General features: G+C 48.4%; 1 protein-coding gene and 1 pseudogene across 4 annotated transcripts; both read left to right on the forward strand.

The window, feature by feature from the left end:
- LOC117863670 (uncharacterized) lies at nucleotides 1-17826 on the forward strand. Of its 4 annotated transcripts, XM_034747478.2 has the most exons (14): nucleotides 3-205; nucleotides 308-390; nucleotides 1030-1087; nucleotides 1963-2022; nucleotides 2721-2850; nucleotides 8825-9051; nucleotides 9383-9475; nucleotides 9556-9627; nucleotides 10334-10366; nucleotides 10495-10638; nucleotides 16871-16927; nucleotides 17161-17247; nucleotides 17329-17404; nucleotides 17519-17826. In XM_034747478.2, exons 1-13 carry the CDS (start codon nucleotides 71-73, stop codon nucleotides 17362-17364), a joined length of 1215 nt encoding a protein of 404 aa, XP_034603369.1. In that variant the 5' UTR covers nucleotides 3-70; the 3' UTR covers nucleotides 17365-17404; nucleotides 17519-17826. The 4 variants fall into 4 exon arrangements, 3 of the variants coding, with proteins under 3 accessions (XP_034603370.1, XP_034603369.1, XP_072150960.1); XR_011898661.1 differs by lacking the exons at nucleotides 17329-17404; nucleotides 17519-17826 and adding an exon at nucleotides 11004-11090 and having other exon boundaries at nucleotides 1-205; nucleotides 17161-17244; XM_072294859.1 differs by having other exon boundaries at nucleotides 17329-17826.
- On the forward strand, nucleotides 11106-14464 carry LOC140223284 (uncharacterized; annotated as a pseudogene).

The raw sequence follows: 17826 nt of genomic DNA on the forward strand, positions 1-17826 counted from the left end.
TCAGGTGCAGCCGTCTTTTCCCGTTCCAGAACACTCGAGCGCCACCCCAGCGAGCGCGCGCTCTACTGGCATGGCGAGCGGCGGCGGCGGCGGCGGCGCTACGGCGCGGATGGACCCGGAGGCGGCGACGGAGCTGGTGCGGAAGGGCTCCACGCTCCTCCTGCTCGACGTTCCCCAGCGCACCCTCTTCGGAATCGACACCCAGGTCGGTCCGATTCTCCCCGCAACAACCCTCCCAGCGCTGTTCGTGCGTGCGTCAAACAATTTGACGGGATTTCGCCTCAGCCTGCTTCCTGTTCTTCTACAGGTGTTCTCTGTCGGGCCCAAGTTCAAAGGGATGAAGATGGTGCCGCCGGGGCCGCATTTCGTCTACTACTGCTCCTCCAGCAGGTACCAATATGAGCTACTCCTAGCTAGTAACTACAATCCCCAATTCTCACCACATGTGGACTAACTGTTATTTGGAAACGAGGTGGATGGTTTGTGCTCAAATAACGCAAAGGAAAACTAACACTATATTGCAATAATCGATTTCCTTTCCTAATCAGTTACAATTACTTGTGCTACTAATCCATTCATGTAGACTGTCAGATAGAAATATTGAAAGATTAAGCAACAGAAAGCATGTTTCTTAGAGTTTGAGGTCCGCTTTTTTGGGGGTATGTGCAAGTGAGCGAGATATCCTATTTTTTCTCTTTTACTTTGAATTGCTCACAATCTTAATACTTTTATGCTGCACATGGCACAAAATGCTACAATGCTAACATAACTCATTTCCTGCAATAATGGCTCCCAACAGGCTTAGAGAGTAGTACTGCTTTCCCCCTTCACTTGTTTGATCCCACCATGCAACGTTCTTGAAACTGTTTTTGTGCTGCGTAAAATGGGAAAGTATTGGTGTGGATGCTCTGTTTGTTTTACTTTCATTTGCCCTGCAGTCTGACGGTCTGTATATGTAATACCATTGCTTTATCTAATACAGTATGCTATGCTGTACTGACCATTTATCCACAACCTAAACACTTCTAGGAGTGGGAGCGAGTTTGCACCTACTGTTGGTTTCTTTGTTACTATGCAGCCATCTGAGGTACTTCTCCCTATTGACCCAAAGCATGTTTATAAGTTTATTGACAGCAGAGGGATATTGCACTGATTATTCTTTATAGGATTAAAATGCATGTTATTCCTTGATTTTTTTGGCAGCTTGTCACCTGTCTGTTTGGATAATTTGTCTTTGTATATTTGAGATGAACTATTGAATTGATCAATAAATCTATTAGATAAACAACTCGTATTTCTTTTATTATATATAGGCAGGGGGTATCAAATAGGATAGTGAACCATAATGTAAGGCATTTTATGTTTATCTGTACCCTTCATTTTTGTACTATAGTTCCCACTTTTTTCCCTTTTATATTAACTATTAAACAGAAAAATGATGCCTTAGATTCCCAAGCTATAGCACCATTCCAAATAGTGCATTGTTCATACTTGTATTTATATGTATGTGGTTCCTCTGCCCTGCCCATTTTCGTTCAATTTATCCCAATGAAAGGGACTGGAGGGATTACAATTTTTTTTTTCAGTTTATAGGATGTGTATATGGAAAGCATGTAAAGAAGTGTAGGGTAGTAATATGAAGTAGAAGCAGGGGCGAAGCTACACTACAATCAGTTGGTGCTAATGCACCCCCCAAATGTTCAAAAAACAGTTACTATACTTAATTTTTCACCATATATGCACCCTCCTTAGCTTAACACTATGCACCCACAAGGCAAATGCAGCCCCCTCCGATTTGCTCTAGCTTCGCCACTGAGTAGAAGAATAATGAAAGAGAAATGATAATCAAAATGCATTCCGTGTTGAAGTGGATCTATGTTTTGTTGACCAGAAATAACAAATACTGATGGCACTTGATTACACTTTTACATATATACCCATCTTCTGTGTGGTGTTTTTCAGGTGATTGTTCGAAAGTGGGACGCACAAGAGGAGCGGTTAATAAAATTGTCAGAAGAGGAGGTGATATATCAAACATTATTAGAACCTTTAAGTTATTTCTTGACCTATCCCATTGAACAGCTAATAGAAAAATGTGAAATTGTACTTTTACATGATAATGGACATTTTGACCAAAGAAACTGTATCTGCAAGAGGTACCAATGGATTGATGTGAGATGTAGTGGCACTGTAGGTAGAGTAATCTGTTATCAATGATGCTTGCAAGAAGCACTATTCATGATCTGCTTCAATTATTCTTATCATGTCTTACTTCTCACCTTTTTATGCATACTACTTCTCACCTTATTCTACTGGAATCAGATTATATTAGCCTATATTTATTTAAGATAAACAAATGCATTTTGCTATATGTTATTGTGGCAGCTTCAAATTCTCATAATTTTTCTTTGCTCCATGGCTTTGTTCTCTGTGAACTCTTTCCCTTGTATATTTATAAGCATACAAGTATACAACGCCTAACTCAATTTTTTGATAAGGCACAAGATGGATGGCCTCAACTGGAATAGGACCTCTGTAGTCTGTATATTCCTATACTGGGTCTATACAAAATGTGACTAAAAGTAACAGAGAATATGCAATGCATTTAGTTTAGAGAATCTATGCTTAAGCTCAGCTAGTTTTTCTTACGTGTGTTGTCAATGATAACAATAATATATGGAACATGCCTTCTCATTATACTGAAGCTTATTTTCTGGTAGGAAATCAGATACTCTGAAGCAGTAAGGCGCTTCGAGTTTGATAATCAGCTTGGACCATACAATTTGGAATCTTATGGAGATTGGAAACAACTCTCGAACTACTTGTCACAGAGTACCATTGAACGTCTTGGTATGAGATGCATTCCTTGTTTTTTTTTCAGCTTTGATTGTTGCGGAAAGGGAAAATTGGTTCCATAGCATCGAAAGATCGCCACATTCGAAAAATACCATTGAAAGCTTGCCGTTTCGTACAATACCATTGAAAAGTTAACCGTCAACTAGAAATAGCATTCCATGACGTGCAGAGTGTAGAGAGATAGAATATGGGGAAACACCACGCACCCCAATGAGGCGGGTGACCTCTATTATATAGCCAATATGGCTTGTTGTACAAGCTATACAATCATTATACAAGGAAAGCTATAAATCAGCTATATACGGCTATACAATGCCTAATACCCGCCCGCAGTCGCAGCGGGAGGTTCGCAGCGGGAGGTTCCCGGACGCAAAGATTGGATCCAAAATCAGTGAACAGCTGAACTGGAAGGCCTTTTGTCATGATGTCCGCGAACTGATGGGATGAAGGTACATGAAGCACTCGAACCTGTCCCAAAGCAACCTTCTCCCGGATGAAGTGAATGTCGATCTCAATATGCTTCGTGTGTCGATGATGAACCGGATTGACTGTCATATAGACAACACTCACATTGTCGTAGTAGACAACAGTGATCGAAGCGAGGGGGACGTGGAGCTCCTGTAGAAGCTGTCAAAGCCAGCAGCACTCTGCAACAGCATGAGCCACAACCCAGTATTCAGCCTCAGCATTGGACTAAGACATTGTGCTCTAGCGCTTGGAGGATCAAGACACCAAGTTATCCCCAAGATAGACGTAGAAGCCGGAGGTGGAACGTCAAGAGTCCGGGCAACCAGCCCAGTCCGCATCAGAGTAGGCTGTCAAGGACTGGATAGGGCCGGTGCTGATGTGAAGCCCGGAGGATAGGGTGCCCTTTATGTAGCGTAGAATGTGCTTGATTAGCGCAAGATGAGGCTCGCGGGGATCGTGCATGAACAGGCACATCTGCTGAACTGCATACGCCAGGTGAGGTCGAGTCAAGGTGAGGTACTGGAGGGCCCCTACAAGACTTCGGTACTCAGAGCCGTCCTTGAGCTTGTCGCCATCTGTCGCTGAGAGCTTGGCATGAGTGTCAACAGGAGTCGCGTGGAGTGACACTCAGCTATGCCGGCGCGTTGGAGAAGGTTTAGGGTGTACTGTCGCTGGGATAGGAACATGCCATTTGGGGAGCGCGTGACGGAGATGCCGAGGAAGTGACAAAGATCACCAAGATCCGTCATGGGGAACTCGGAGTGAAGGCGAGCCATGATGTGCTAGAGGAGCATCGAAGACGAGGCGGTGAGGACGATGTCGTCGACGTAGAGCAGCAAGTAGGCGAGGCTCGTACCCTCCTTGTAAACAAAGAGGTGTCCGAGGTCGAGGCAACGAAACCAATCTGTCGCGGAAGGAGGCGAACCGCTGGTACCAGGCCCGAGGCGCCTGCTTGAAGCCGTATAAGGATTTCTGCAACGGACGAAGCCGAGAGGCTGCTGGCAGTAGATTGTCTCCTCGAGATGGCCGTGAAGAAAGGCGTTCTTCACGTCCAGCTGGTGAATCGGCCAGGCATGGGAAGTGGCGATGCTAAGGATGGTCCACATCGTCGCTGGTTTGACAACCGGGCTGAACATCTCATTGTAGTCGATGCCGTGTCGCTGGGAGAAGTCGCAAACCACCCAGCGTGCCTTGTGTTGAGCAAGGGAACCATTTGCATGGAACTTATGTTTGAAGATCCACTTGCTCGTCACAACATTGGCGCCGGGGGGCCGCGGAACGAGACGCCAGGTGTTGTTGTCGAGGAGCGCCTGGAACTCGTCGGCTATGGCCGCACACCAGTTTGGATCAGCCAAACCGATGTGCCGGAATGAGCGAGGGTGAGGTCGAAGAAGCTGTGGTCGAGAGGTTCCTGTACTGCACCCGCTGGATGGTCCCGGTGGCCGAGCGAGTGAAAGGGCAGTGAGCTGGCAGCATAGGGGGTGCCGGTGGTGCTACAGCCGGCGTGGCAGGAGGCGCCGGCGATGCAGGAGCTTGCGTAGGAGCAGGGGCCGTCGGGAGCGGCTGACGGCTATAGATGAGGTGGAAGTTGCGCCGTAGAGGAGGCAGGAGCCACTGGTGCGGCCCAACGGGTGGAGATGGCCCGCCGGCTGGTGAGCATCGCGGCTCGGTCACAGACCCGCCCGGTCTGAGCTGAGGCGAAGCAGCCTGGGGCGGCAAGCGCACAACCGGGCCACGGACCAAGATGGCAGGGTCATCGTCAGGAAGCTCTTGCAAAACAAGGGGTGAGGGCCGCGGCTGCTCAACGTCCGAGGACGGAGCGACCGAGGTAGTAGCAGGAGAACCAGAAGGTCTCGATAGGAGAAAGTCGAGCTGGGATGGTGGGGTGGGGTGGGAGAAGGGAAAGGACTACTCATCAAAGACGACGTGTCTAGAGATGATGACGCGGCGAGTGGTTAGGTCAAGACAGCGGTACCCCTTGTGGGAGGAAGGGTAGCCGAGGAAGACGCAAGCGGTGGAGCGAGGAACTAGCTTGTGGCGTGCCGTGACAGAGGTTGGGATAGCATAGACACCCGAGAACATGAAGGTGAGAGTAATCGGGGGGCTGCGCATAGAGGAGGCGAAATGGAATGTCATTCTGAATGGCTGAGTAGGGGCGCCTATTCAGCAGGTATGTGGCGTAGGCAAAGGCCTCGACCCAGTATGTGGCGGCTATGGAGGAGTGAATGAGCAAGGTGCGAGTCACGTTATTAAGAGTGCGGAGGACACGCTCTTCTTTCCCATTCTGGGGAGGCGCATATGGACACGAGAGGCGCAAGTGGATACCCTGAGAAGTCAAAAAATGTGAGGGTCTTATTGACAAACTTGGTCCCGTTGTCAGCTTGGATGCTTCGAACAGGAAGACTGAACTGCGTGTGAGTATAGGCGTAGAAAGCAGTGATGTGCGAGGCGACTTCAGACTTGTGAACTAGAGGAAAAGTCCAGAAAAAATGCGAGAAATCGTCCAAAATGATTAGGTAGTAGCGATAACCAGAAATGCTAGCTACAGGAGAAGTCCAAACATCACAATGAACTAACTCAAAAGGAGTAGAACTGCGAGAGCTAGAATGGGAAAAAGGTAACCACACCTGTTTGCCTAACTGACATGAATGACATAGAGTATGGCTGCCTTTATCACAAGCAATCGAGGAATTCTGTCTAAGTGTATCGATAGCGGCAGGACCAGGATGACCAAGACGAAGATGCCACAAACTAGAGGAGATGGTGAGGCCGACATGGGGCGCTGCAAAGCTGGTTGCTGGAGGCATGGTGTAAAGATCGCCGACACTATTGCAGCGAAGGAGCACGCGTCTGGTTGGAAAATCCTTGACTAGAAAAACCAAATGCGTCAAAGTCTATGGTGCAGTTATTATCCTTAGTAAATTGACGAACAGAAATCAGGTTATGGATTAAAGAAGGAACAATAAGGATATTGTTTAGGCGAAAGTGTGAGGTGGGGGTGGTGAGGGTGGAGTTGCCATGGCACGTGACAGGAAGGGTTTGACCATTGCCGACTGTAATGGACGAATGAGAGGGAGGGAGGCGGGAAAGAAGAATACCATCCGAAGACGACATGTGGCCGGAGGCACTGGAGTCGACCACCCAGCTGCCGTTCTGCAGCGCCATATAGTTCAAGGTAGCAACCAGCCCTGTCTGGTCCTAGGTTGGCGCCTGGGGGGACGCTTGGACAGGGACGTAAAAAGAAAGGCGGCGTGGGCCTGCGGAGGAGGGTTGAGGAGGCCAGGGGCGGAGGCGCACCATCCCCCACCGCTCGTTGGGTACTGGCTACCGGCCTGCTGGTGGCCCGGAGCACCGTAGGAGCCAGCCCCAAGGCTGAAGCAGAACCACGGGCCGGTGGGCCGTGGGGGTCTACCGTCGTGAAGGCCACCACCGCTAGGGGGCGCCTGGAAGCTGCCACCGCCACCGCCGGTCTGGACAGGGCCAGACGGCGGGCGACACCCGCCTGTACAGCCGGAGGATGAAGACGATGAGGTCCCGGTGAGGAGGGCGGTGGAGTTGGAGATCTTCTCCTCGTTGGCGAGGCGAAACTCCTTCAAGGCGAGCATGTCACGCGCCTGAGCGAAGGACGGGAAGCTGGCGGTGGAGTTGGTGATGTTATCGGCGGTGTTGGAGTAGCGTGGGTTGAGGCCGCGGAGGAGATTCAAGACAAGTTGTGAGTCCTGAACAGGGTGACTGATGTCACGGAGGGCGTCAGCGAGGTTCTTTATGCGCTGGCAGTATTCCGAGATGGAGGAGTCGCCCTGGGTCATGGAGTGGAAGTTGTGGCTGAGGAAGATCGCCCGGGATTGCTTGTTGGTGCGGAAGAGGCCTTCAATAGCGAGCCAGAGGGCCTGGGCAGGCTGCTCGTCGTCGTCCACGGCGAGGTCGAGGACGAAGTCATCGACGGAGCCGAAGAGCGGACACAGCAGTCCGCTTGATCCCAATTAGGGTCGTCAGGACGGGGCGCCACGGTGTCGTCGATGTGCGACTTGAGGCCGAACTTGCCACACATGGACTTGAAGAAGGAAGCCCACTTGGAGTAGTTGGAGTTCTTCATCGTCAACGTCATGGGGATGTGGGCCTAGACGGAGATTGTGGCGTAGGGGTGGATGACCGCCGGCGGCGCCTGATGGAGAGGTAGGCCGCCACCAGGAGGCGGCACAGGGGGGGGGGGCGCTAGAACCGCGAGGAGGGGCGGTGGCGTCGCCGAAGGTCAGGAGGCCGCCGCCGGATAGGGAGGAGTTGGCGGTGGAGTCGGTGGCCATGGGAGGAGGGGGGGGGGGGTTGCGTCGGCGCAGGAGGGGGAGGGAGTGCAGCCGCACAGGAGGTGGGCGCCTAGGGTTTAGGCGTGCCAGGGGGAGGAGTGGAGCGGAAGGAAAGTCCCGGATCAAATTGAATCCGGTCTCGTGCTACCATGTAGAGGATAGAATATGGGAAAACACCCGCACCCCAATGAGGGGGGATTAACCTCTATTATATAGCCAATATGGCTTGTTGTACAAGGAATACAATCATTATACAAGGAAAGCTATAAATCAGCTATATACGGCTATACAATGCCTAAATACAGAGGAAACGCCGTCAATCCTATCTAGCTCATCCCTCCTCGGCTCCTCCTTCCCAAGGTGAGCACCGGCTGCTCCTTGCCCCTCTTCTTGATCGTGCGCCATGGGCACGCAGAAGCTTGCAGCCACCTCCTAGGCCCCTGGCCACCTCCAGCTACAGTCCGAGCTCCACGCCGCCAAGGATGCGAGGCCGAGGGCGCTGCTCAAATCAGCAAGCAAGCAAGCAGCACGGCAGCACCTGCTCAGCTCTTGCATCTTCGAACAGAGCAAGCAAGCAACATGGAGCATGCCTATATCCTCGTTCTACTTGATTTTCCCCTCCCTTCTCTATATAGCATCAGAAGCACCTGCTTGCTTCCAAATTTCTCGCGCGGGCAAGCACTAAATCCACCACTGCAATCTTCAAGTCCATCAAATCGACGCCCTCAGGTACGTCGCAACGCCCGAGCGAGGGCATAGGGGAAGCGCCTCGCACCACGACTGGATGCAGTGAGGGCGTTGGCCCGGCCGCAGTAGCGACGCAGCACGGCCTGGAGCAGGGGCAGGTGGCGGCCTGGGGCTGAAGGAAGAAGCAGCGGCTTGCCGGCGCAACGGAGGGACGAGGAAGGCGTTCAGCATTGGGAAGATCGGAAGAAAAATGGAAGGGAGGATACGTCTAAGACGGACGACGTTAACGGCATTTCCAGTCGAACGTCACGAAATGTTATTTTCAGTTGACGGTTGAATCTTTCGATGGTATTTTATAGGACGGCAAACTTTCAATGGTATTTTCCAGATGTGGTGATCTTTTGATGCTATGAAACCAATTTTCCCTTGCGGAAATAGTCGCATGATGATATGTTTTGATGAAATCAATTAATGAAGTAGAAAATAATCGTGTTGATTCATTCATCCAGAACCAATTGGAGGGGAAATTACAATTGCATGGGAGTCATCATGGATGGATAAAGCTCCCCAAAGTGACATGGAGAGACGCCTGATGGAACAACTAAGAGAAAGCAAGTTTACAAAGAATGTTCCTGTGCAGTCTGAGCGGAGAGGATGCTATTACACAAGTATCCCTGCTTCAGTTAAGCATAAGAACGTTTCTGGGGGTGACTTGACAGCACTGAACTTGGACAAAGTAATGTTCTTATCATTTATAGTCGACTCATGCATATATCATTCTGGAATTGAACGGTAAAAGAGAGTGCAATTGTAGATTGATTGTCAACATGGTTATCAGTAGGCATGACTCCATTAATTTGCTGCTGCTTTAAACTTCCATATGTGAATCATACTACCATCTATAATTTGTTTGAAATTGCAATACAATCTGTAAGTAGGTTGTAAATTTCTATCATTGGGTTGTTTGCTCAAAGTAATCCATCCCATAGATATCACATGTACAACAGCAATCGTCATTGAGTTGACATCTTATAATTGATTGTTGATGAGGCTGTTCTACTTCTCAGACAAGCTTGCTGGAAAGTGTTTTGGCCAAAAATTATCAAGGCCAAGAAGATTTACTCTTGGGAGAGCTGCAGTTTGCTTTCATAGCTTTTATGGTACTACAGACAACACTAAATTTTTCGTTAATGAGTTACAGTTCCACTAGACCATTCTCTGATGTATTTGAGTTGTGTAGATGGGACAGTCACTGGAGGCTTTTATGCAGTGGAAAGCATTAGTCAGTCTTCTCTTGAGCTGTAGTGAAGCTGTAAGTACTATGCTATTCTTAATCTTAACCAGCATTGTTATCGTTTCTTCTGATATATTGAAGGATATAATTTTATATTGGGCTTCCTTTTACTCTACAATGTTACTGGAACATATTTATTCTTGTGGTGAATACATAGATTATGATTCCTTTATCACCTTGGAAAATGTATTGGTTTCATATTTTGTACATCAGTGATTTGTATTGATGAAGTTGAGAGACCATGCTTCCGCGTGAAATGTTCAATTGCAGTCCATAGCTGTTTTTAAGTTTCAATACCTCATTAGCAACAATTAGGCCCCCTCTGGAACAAGTTCTATGTCTGAACTTCTAACTCAGTGCACATCTTGATAAAGCTAAGTCACTGTACTTCTTTATGAAATTTCTGCTCAAATTACATGATGACTGGTGTATGTTAGGTTTTAACAGTTCATACAGTCGCCATCGTGGTTCAGAACTGTAACCCCACCCACACATTAAAAAAAGTCATGCCTAGTATTATAAATTGGATCCCAAAAATCAAGGTTAGAAAAACTCAGAATGAAATTCAAAATTGATAGAAGACCAAATTCTACTAGCCAGGATCTTGCTTTTTGAGATCTAACCACTTTATTGGTGTGGTTTCCCTCTTGATTTCTTTCTTTCTCTAATTATGATATGGACAATTCGCGTGCTTGTTTGACCCTTTCTTTTGTTATCCCTGCAGCCTCTTCATACAAGGACTAACATGTTTGTAAAGGTATTAACTAGCCACTCCATTTTTCATTTCTGAGCTCAAGCATGTGTTTACTAAATTATCTGGGATAATATATCAAACTATGTGGACCTAACAGATTTCTATCTGCTATCTGCTTGTGTTCCATTTAGTTTCTAAGGACATTTTACTATCAACTCAAGCATGGGTTTCAACGTACCCAAGATTCCAGTTCCAGAAGTGAGGATGTGGGCAACTCCCCGTTTTTGGATGAAGCATGGTTTTCAAGAGACATATTCCTGTACCGTCTTTCCAAGGTAATTTTTTGTTTGTACAGTGTTGACAACAAGATGTGCACATGGGTTAAGATACTATTATTTTTGTCATATCCTTATTATGACTAACCAGAAGTATATGTTAAAAATGGAAATGTGGCGCACTCTAGGCAGAATTGATCATATCTTGAATTCTTGACCAGAAAAGAATATTTAGTTCCTTGTTGGTTGGGTTGTTTCTCTATTCCGTGTGTTAAGAGACTAGATAGGAGTTTTTAGGTAGATTTGTCCGTATAGATATGCTAGCTTTCTATCCATTATCAACTAAGCTTATGCCGTCTTCTCATCTGAAGTTATCTTACATCTGCCCTTAGTTGATCTTCCTTCATATACCCTGATCCCTTCAGGCTGTGCCTGTATTTGACATCAACCAAGGTTCACAATGATGGTACTGTTTTTCATCAAATCCATACTATCATGGGCCGTGTAAATGGGTAATTTGTCTCTTCAATGGCTACTGTTTTCCTCCACCCTTGAATGTTTTAAAATGCCTTTTTATACCTAAACGAGAAGAAGATATTCAAGTTAACTTGATTTCCTGTTTGATGCATGTCCATATTTCAGATTTCTGACCTCAGACTGCAGAATGAACCAAAGTTTTAAAGAAACACGTTCAAACATGTTTTGAGTCCCGCACTGCTTCCACTGCTGGGCTCGGGCATCGCTTTGTTGATTGCCCCATCCGTCGGCGTGCGTCTCCACCGCTGGGCCGGCGGGCTTATCCACCGCCGGGACCTTCCCCACGGCGCTTGATGGTGTGGCGCCCTATCTCTGCTCCCCCACCACCACCGCTGGATCATGTTCAGGCCCACTCCGGACAGACTGACGCTAGCACTGCGGATCAAGGTAGGCGTAGGCGGCGCTCGGCGAGTGGCGATCAGGGCAGGGACTCCTGTTCTCAGCCTGGTGAGGATGGTGCTGCAAACCCAGCTGATCTCTCTCTGCAGACGAGCGGGGATGAGTCTCTAGCCGAGACGGATCATCGATCGCTCGCCTAGCATTGCTCAGCATGAGGATGCCCTGGGTAAGGCCTTGGTAATCTCTGTGATCGGGTCTGGCCAAGATGACATGGAGTTCTCCGTCAAGGAGCTGATTGCTTGTCGGTACGAGGTCGACGGGGAAGCGCTTTCTCTTCTCCGACTTGGGCCTGCGAGTTTCCTTCTGGCTCTACCGGACGATGAGACAACAAGAAGAATTTACAATGGAGGACGGCCGATTGTGAGCCCCCGCCTCCATCTACACGTCATGCGATGGACTCGCTTCATGAATTCTTTGGCGGCAAGCTTATCATCAGCGGTGGACATAGAACTCCGGGCATACCGGCGCATGCGTGGGAGTTGTCTACGTCGAAACTGCTGCTCAACGAGTTCTGCTGGATCAGCGGTGTTCACCCGGACACTGCGGGCCGGCGCGACGTCTTCCGGGTGGTGGCGTGGTGCTCGTCCCCCCCCTCGGATCCCTACTGAGATGGATCTCGACATCATCGAGCCTCCAGCTGCTGGTGGCGACGGCTTAGGTCCTGCGATCCAGTTCTGGAGAGTTTTGTGAGCCCAGAAGCCCCTCCTGCTCAGATGGATAAGGGGAATGCCCCTGTTCTGGGCGACACTGTCAGCGTGGCCGCCGATGAATCCTTGGCGGCGGCGGACACCGAGGCCAGCCACCCAGGGGCTGCTACCGCACCGGTCGAGCCACTCTCAGGGATTGGCCATCCAGGAGATGCAGCTGCACTGGCCGAGCCACGCTTGGAGGATGGTCCTTCTGTTCCGGACAGTGACACCCCTGTTCCAGACGCTGCTGCCGGCCTGGGTGCTATGGAGGCCTCGCGGTGGCGACCATCGGGGTCGTCCATCCTGGAGCTGCTGCGCAGGTCGAGCCACGCCCGATGGAGGATGTCTCTTCCCCTCTCCGCGTGTACTCCCGGCAGAGGCGCCGTGCCAGGGCCTCCTCTCCACCGGCAGCACCCGATTCCCAGGTGGAGTCATCCTTGGCTACTCCGATTCAGAGGCTATCAAGGGTCTGCAAATCTGTGGACAAGCTTCTTCCCCAACCAGTGATTCAGAAGCACTGGAAGAAAGCACCCCTGCCTGGGTCCCTGCCATGTCGAAGTCGTCATGTGGTGGCAACCAAGCCTTGCTTGCCAGGGCCAGCTGTGACAGATGCCCAGAAGAGAGTAATGAGGCACCTTGGATTTGGGGAGCGTGAGGTGCTTGACCTAGCAGCGCAAGACAGTTACAGTAAGCTTTACAAGCCTTTGCTCTCAGACTCCCACGTCTCTGCCATGGCTGCTATTTTTGGCTGGACGGTTGGGGAAGGAGATGAAGTGCGCTCCACGGAGGTCCTTGCGATGCTGTAATCTGGTTCTTTTCTGGTCGGCTTTTTTGTCTTCACAATGAATCCATTCTCTATTCTAATTTGGAATGCACGCGGTCTTAATCAGAAGGATCGTTGGAATTCTGTCCGGGAGACCATTCTCTCTAGTAATGCTGATATCGTTTGTCTCCAAGAAACCAAGGTTGCCGACATGTCACAGCGCCTGTTCCTCTCTGTGTTTGGCACTGCCTTTGACAAGTTCATAGCCCTTCCGGCTGATGGAACCAGAGGTGGGGTTCTGATTGCCTGGAAAGGATGCTCCTGCCAGGCCATTGCCACAAGGGTAGATTCCTACTCAGTTTCAGTTCTGTTTGCCGAGCAGGATGGTCGTAATTGGTGGTTCACTGGGGTTTATGGACCTCAAGGAGACGATGAGAAGGTCCTTTTCCTGCAAGAACTCAGGAACATTCATGCTCAATGTAATGGACCTTGGCTGGTAGCAGGGGATTTCACCCTCATTTATCAAGCTGCTGATAAGAACAACACGAACTTGTATAGAGCAATGATGGGCAGATTCAGATGCTTCTTAGATGATATGGAAGTAAAAGAGATTCCCTTGTTTGGTCGAAAATATACATGGTCAAATGAGAGGCGTTCCCCCACTTTGGTCAGACTGGACAGGGCGTTCTGCTGTGTTGAATGGGAATGCATCTTTCCAGATTCAGTACTTCAAAGTACGACGGCAGGCGTATCTGATCACTGTCCCCTCATCCTTGGTCTCAAAGTGTGTACTGGTGGCAACCGTCGATTTCACTTCGAAAACTTCTGGACAAAGGTACCAGGCTTTCTGGATGCTGTTAAACAGAACTCGGAAGCACCTGTGCGGTCCAATTGTGCAGTTGAGCGCCTATTTCTGAAATTACAAAGGCTTAGTAAAGGTCTAAAAAATGGGGACAGAGGAAGGTCGGGAACATCAAAGCCCAACTTGGGATGGCCAAAGAGATCCTCCATCGACTTGAAATTGAGAGAGACTCTAGGATGCTGTCTGAAAACGAAGAGTGGCTGCGCAGGAAGCTCAAGCTCCATTGTCTTGGTTTGGCCTCTTTGGAGCGTACAATCGCCCGGCTGTGTTCTAGAATTTTATACCTCCAAGAGGGAGGCGCTAATACAGCTTTCTTTCATCAGCAAGCCAGGTTCAGGAAGAAGAAGAATTTTATTCCCAAATTGCAGGATGGTGATCAACTAGCAGTTTCCCAGGAGGAAAAACAGGCAGTGGTGTCTAATTTCTATGATAATCTCCTTGGTAGAGCTGAGGATCGGAGTTACACAATTGACCTTGCTGAGATTGTCATACAGCAACATGAACTCTCAACTCTCGATGCTCCCTTCCAAGAAGACGAGGTGTGGGCAACCATAAAGGACATGCCCATGGATAAGGCCCCTGGACCGGATGGTTTCACAGGCAGGTTCTATAAATCTTGTTGGAATATCATCTAGGGTGACCTTCTAATGGCTCAGATGCAATCTATCGAGGTCATGTGTTCAGATTCAGACTTTTTAATACGGCCTTCACCACTCTTTTGCCTAAGAAGCAGGATGCTACCCAAGTTAAGGACTTCCGGCCAATAAGCCTGATCCATAGCTTTGCTAAGCTTGTGGCCAAGATCATGGCTAACCGGCTGGCCCCTTTACTCCCCTCTCTGGTCTCCACAAATCAGAGTGCCTTTGTGAGAGGACGTCGTATCCATGATAACTTCATGTTTGTCCAACAGATGGTAAGATTGCTGCATAAGAACAAGAAAGAGGCCCACATCCTTCTCAAACTAAATATTTCTAAGGCCTTCGACTCAGTTTCTTGGTCGTTTTTGCTGGAAATTTTAAGTCGTGGGGTTTGGACAGCGCTGGCGTGATCTTTTATGTCTGCTTCTGTCTACATCCTCAACTCAAGTCCTAGTGAACGGTGAGCCAGGGGAGATTATCCATCATCGACGTGGTCTTAGGCAGGGAGACCCCCTCTCCCCTATGCTCTTCATCATTGTTATGAATGTCCTGAATTCCATGATAGAGTACGCTACAAGGGAACACATGCTGAAACCTTTGGCCATTCAGCAGGCCTGGCACCGGGTTTCTTTTTATGCGGATGATGCAGTGGTTTTTTGAGGCCTACTAGGGATTATTTGCATATATTCAGGCAACTGCTTGATCTCTTTGGGCATGCCTCTGGGCTTCAAACCAACCTGTCCAAAAGCTCAGTCTCCCCCATCCATTGTTCTGATGAGGAAGTGGCCCTCACAGCTGACATTCTCTCTTGTGCCATCAAAGAGTTTCCATGCAATTATCGTGGGCTGCCTCTCACTATTAGTAAACCGACCAAGGAGGTTTTATTGCCTCTTATTGACAAGGTGGCAGATTATCTCCCTGGATGGTAGGCTTCTCTAATGAACAGAGCTGGAAGATTGAAAATGGTTCGAGCAGTTTTGACAGCTGCTCCCATTTATCATCTAATTGCCATGGATTCACCGAAATGGGTTCTCAAAGCTATTGATAAGAGAAGGGGATTCCTGTGGAAGGGAAGGGAGCAGGCTAATGGTGGCAACTGCTTGGTAGCTTGGGAGAGAGTGCAGCGGCCCCTCGAATATGGCGGCCTTGGAATTCACAACCTAGAGCTTCTGGGGTGTGCTTTGAGGATTCGTTGGCTGTGGGCAAACAAGACTGATCCATATAGGCCATGGGCCGGACTTCCAGTAAATGTCCCCCGCAAGGCCCAAGCCCTTTTCAACATTGCGGTCGATGCAATTGTAGGTAATGGTGAGCAAATTTTGTTCTGGACAGACAGATGGCTGGATGGTCACACATTGGCTGAATTGGCCCCCAGCTTATTCAATTGCGTGCCCAAGCGAACAGCCAAGCAACGAAGTGTGGCTCAAGCTCTTCAGAACCGCAGATGGGTGGATGACATCAAAGGTGCTCTCACAGTTCAAGTCCTTATTGAGTATCTTCAGTTATGGGATTTAGTGGATGGAATAGTCCTACAACATGAGGTACCAGATCAATTCACTTGGAAATTAACCCAATCTGGGTTATACACCAGTAAATCTGCCTATGCTGCCTTCTTTGTGGGAACCATTAAATTTGGTCCCTGGAGAAGGATTTGGAAAAGCTGGGCGCCTCCTCGTTGCAAGTTCTTTATCTGGCTGGTTTTCCACAATCGGTGCTGGACGGCGGATCGCCTCGCAAAAAGGGGTCTGGCGCATCCCGAGGCTTGTCCTCTATGTGATCAAGCGGAGGGGACTATTCACCATGTGCTGGTAGGTTGCGTGTTCACCCGCCAGGTCTGGACATTGATCTCCAGCAGCTGGACATTTCTATGGTGGCACCTGATCCCTCAACATCTCGCTTCTCCAATTGGTGGTGGAGAGCAATCTCAGCAGCTCCCAAGGAATTTCGGAAGGGCCTCAATTCCTTGATTATTCTTGTCGCTTGGGAGGTTTGGAAACACCAAAACTCTTGTGTGTTTGATAATGCTAGGCCTTGCATTCAGGAGGTTCTGCGGGCTGTCTGCAATGAAGGCGCCCTTTGGTGCAGTGCCGGAGCAAGAAAGCTCCAGGAGCTCTTGGTTAGGTCGCCAACCTTGGGTGTTTAGACCCCGAAGGTTTCTGGTCGTTGTTTTTGTAGATGGTGGCGCATCTGTTTAGTTTTTAGTGTGTGGGTGTGTGGGGTTCTCTTGTACTTGAGTAGGGTCTAACCAGACTCGTGTGCTTTTTTTTTCTACCTTAATAGCTCTCCTGCATAGTTCGAGAAGAAAACATGTTTTGAGTATGAAATAGTTTGCCTGAAAATGTGCTGGTGACTTCACAAATTGGTTTACATGCACTTTCTGATTTCTCTTAGTTACTGTTTGCAGGATTTCTTTACAGTAGTATTTGAAGCCCCCGTCGTCGATGGAGACCTTCTATCATGGGTTGGCATTTCTGAACGTTCTCTTTGCTTACACAAATTTTGCTAGCAAGTCTGTATTTTGCACTTGAATTTTGCATGTAAACTGATAGCTTCGTATTCGGTGATTTAATTAGCATGGGCAGAACTAGCTAAATGGTTACTGTGATCCTTAATGTGCAAAATGATGAGAAAATTGGTTTCAGACATATTAGTGTAACTGTAGGATATCTCTCAACATTTCCATTCCATGTGCAGGCTAGAAAATTAAAAGCGCTTCTGGAGACTACATTTGGATGGGATCTTGAGGACAATGCAGTTAACCTCATTGATGAAGATGACGAGGTAATTTGGATCATGATCACAGGCGATATCACCTCTCTCTTATGACACTTTAGTGAAATTGTTATTTCAATCTGAGTGCAGTTTGCTCCTGTGGTTGTGGAAATGGATGGGTCATAGGCTAAGGAAGTCAGATTCCTTGAAATCTCCGGAGGGCATGGTACGCTTGGATGAATGCTGAAAACTTGCAATGGGTCAACCTTTTCTACTCTGATCCGTATTTTAAGTCATGCACACAATGTTATTAGAATCTTACAACTTTTGGTGTCTATAGGCACATGGTGCTGCGCTGATGTTTATGAAGTTTTACTGCCTGTAACTTGAATGATCGATTTGGTTGCCAGTTGGCAACTTTTCTGAAGATGGATATTAGTAGGATCCTTTGTATAGTGGTCCCGTGGTATCTGCATCAACAACGGTGTATCTTAGAACCTGATAGTGTGCTATGTACCATGGGAAAATTTGTACTTAGAACTCACGTAGTACGTAGAGAGGGGGAAAACAAAGATGATTCCCATTGTAGGACTGGAGTGAACCAACTGAAATTGCGTTGGGAGTAAATCGAGTTGACATTTTGTTCAA

This window comes from Setaria viridis, chromosome 7 (genome assembly GCF_005286985.2).
Source record: "Setaria viridis chromosome 7, Setaria_viridis_v4.0, whole genome shotgun sequence".
Lineage (NCBI taxonomy): Eukaryota > Viridiplantae > Streptophyta > Magnoliopsida > Poales > Poaceae > Setaria > Setaria viridis.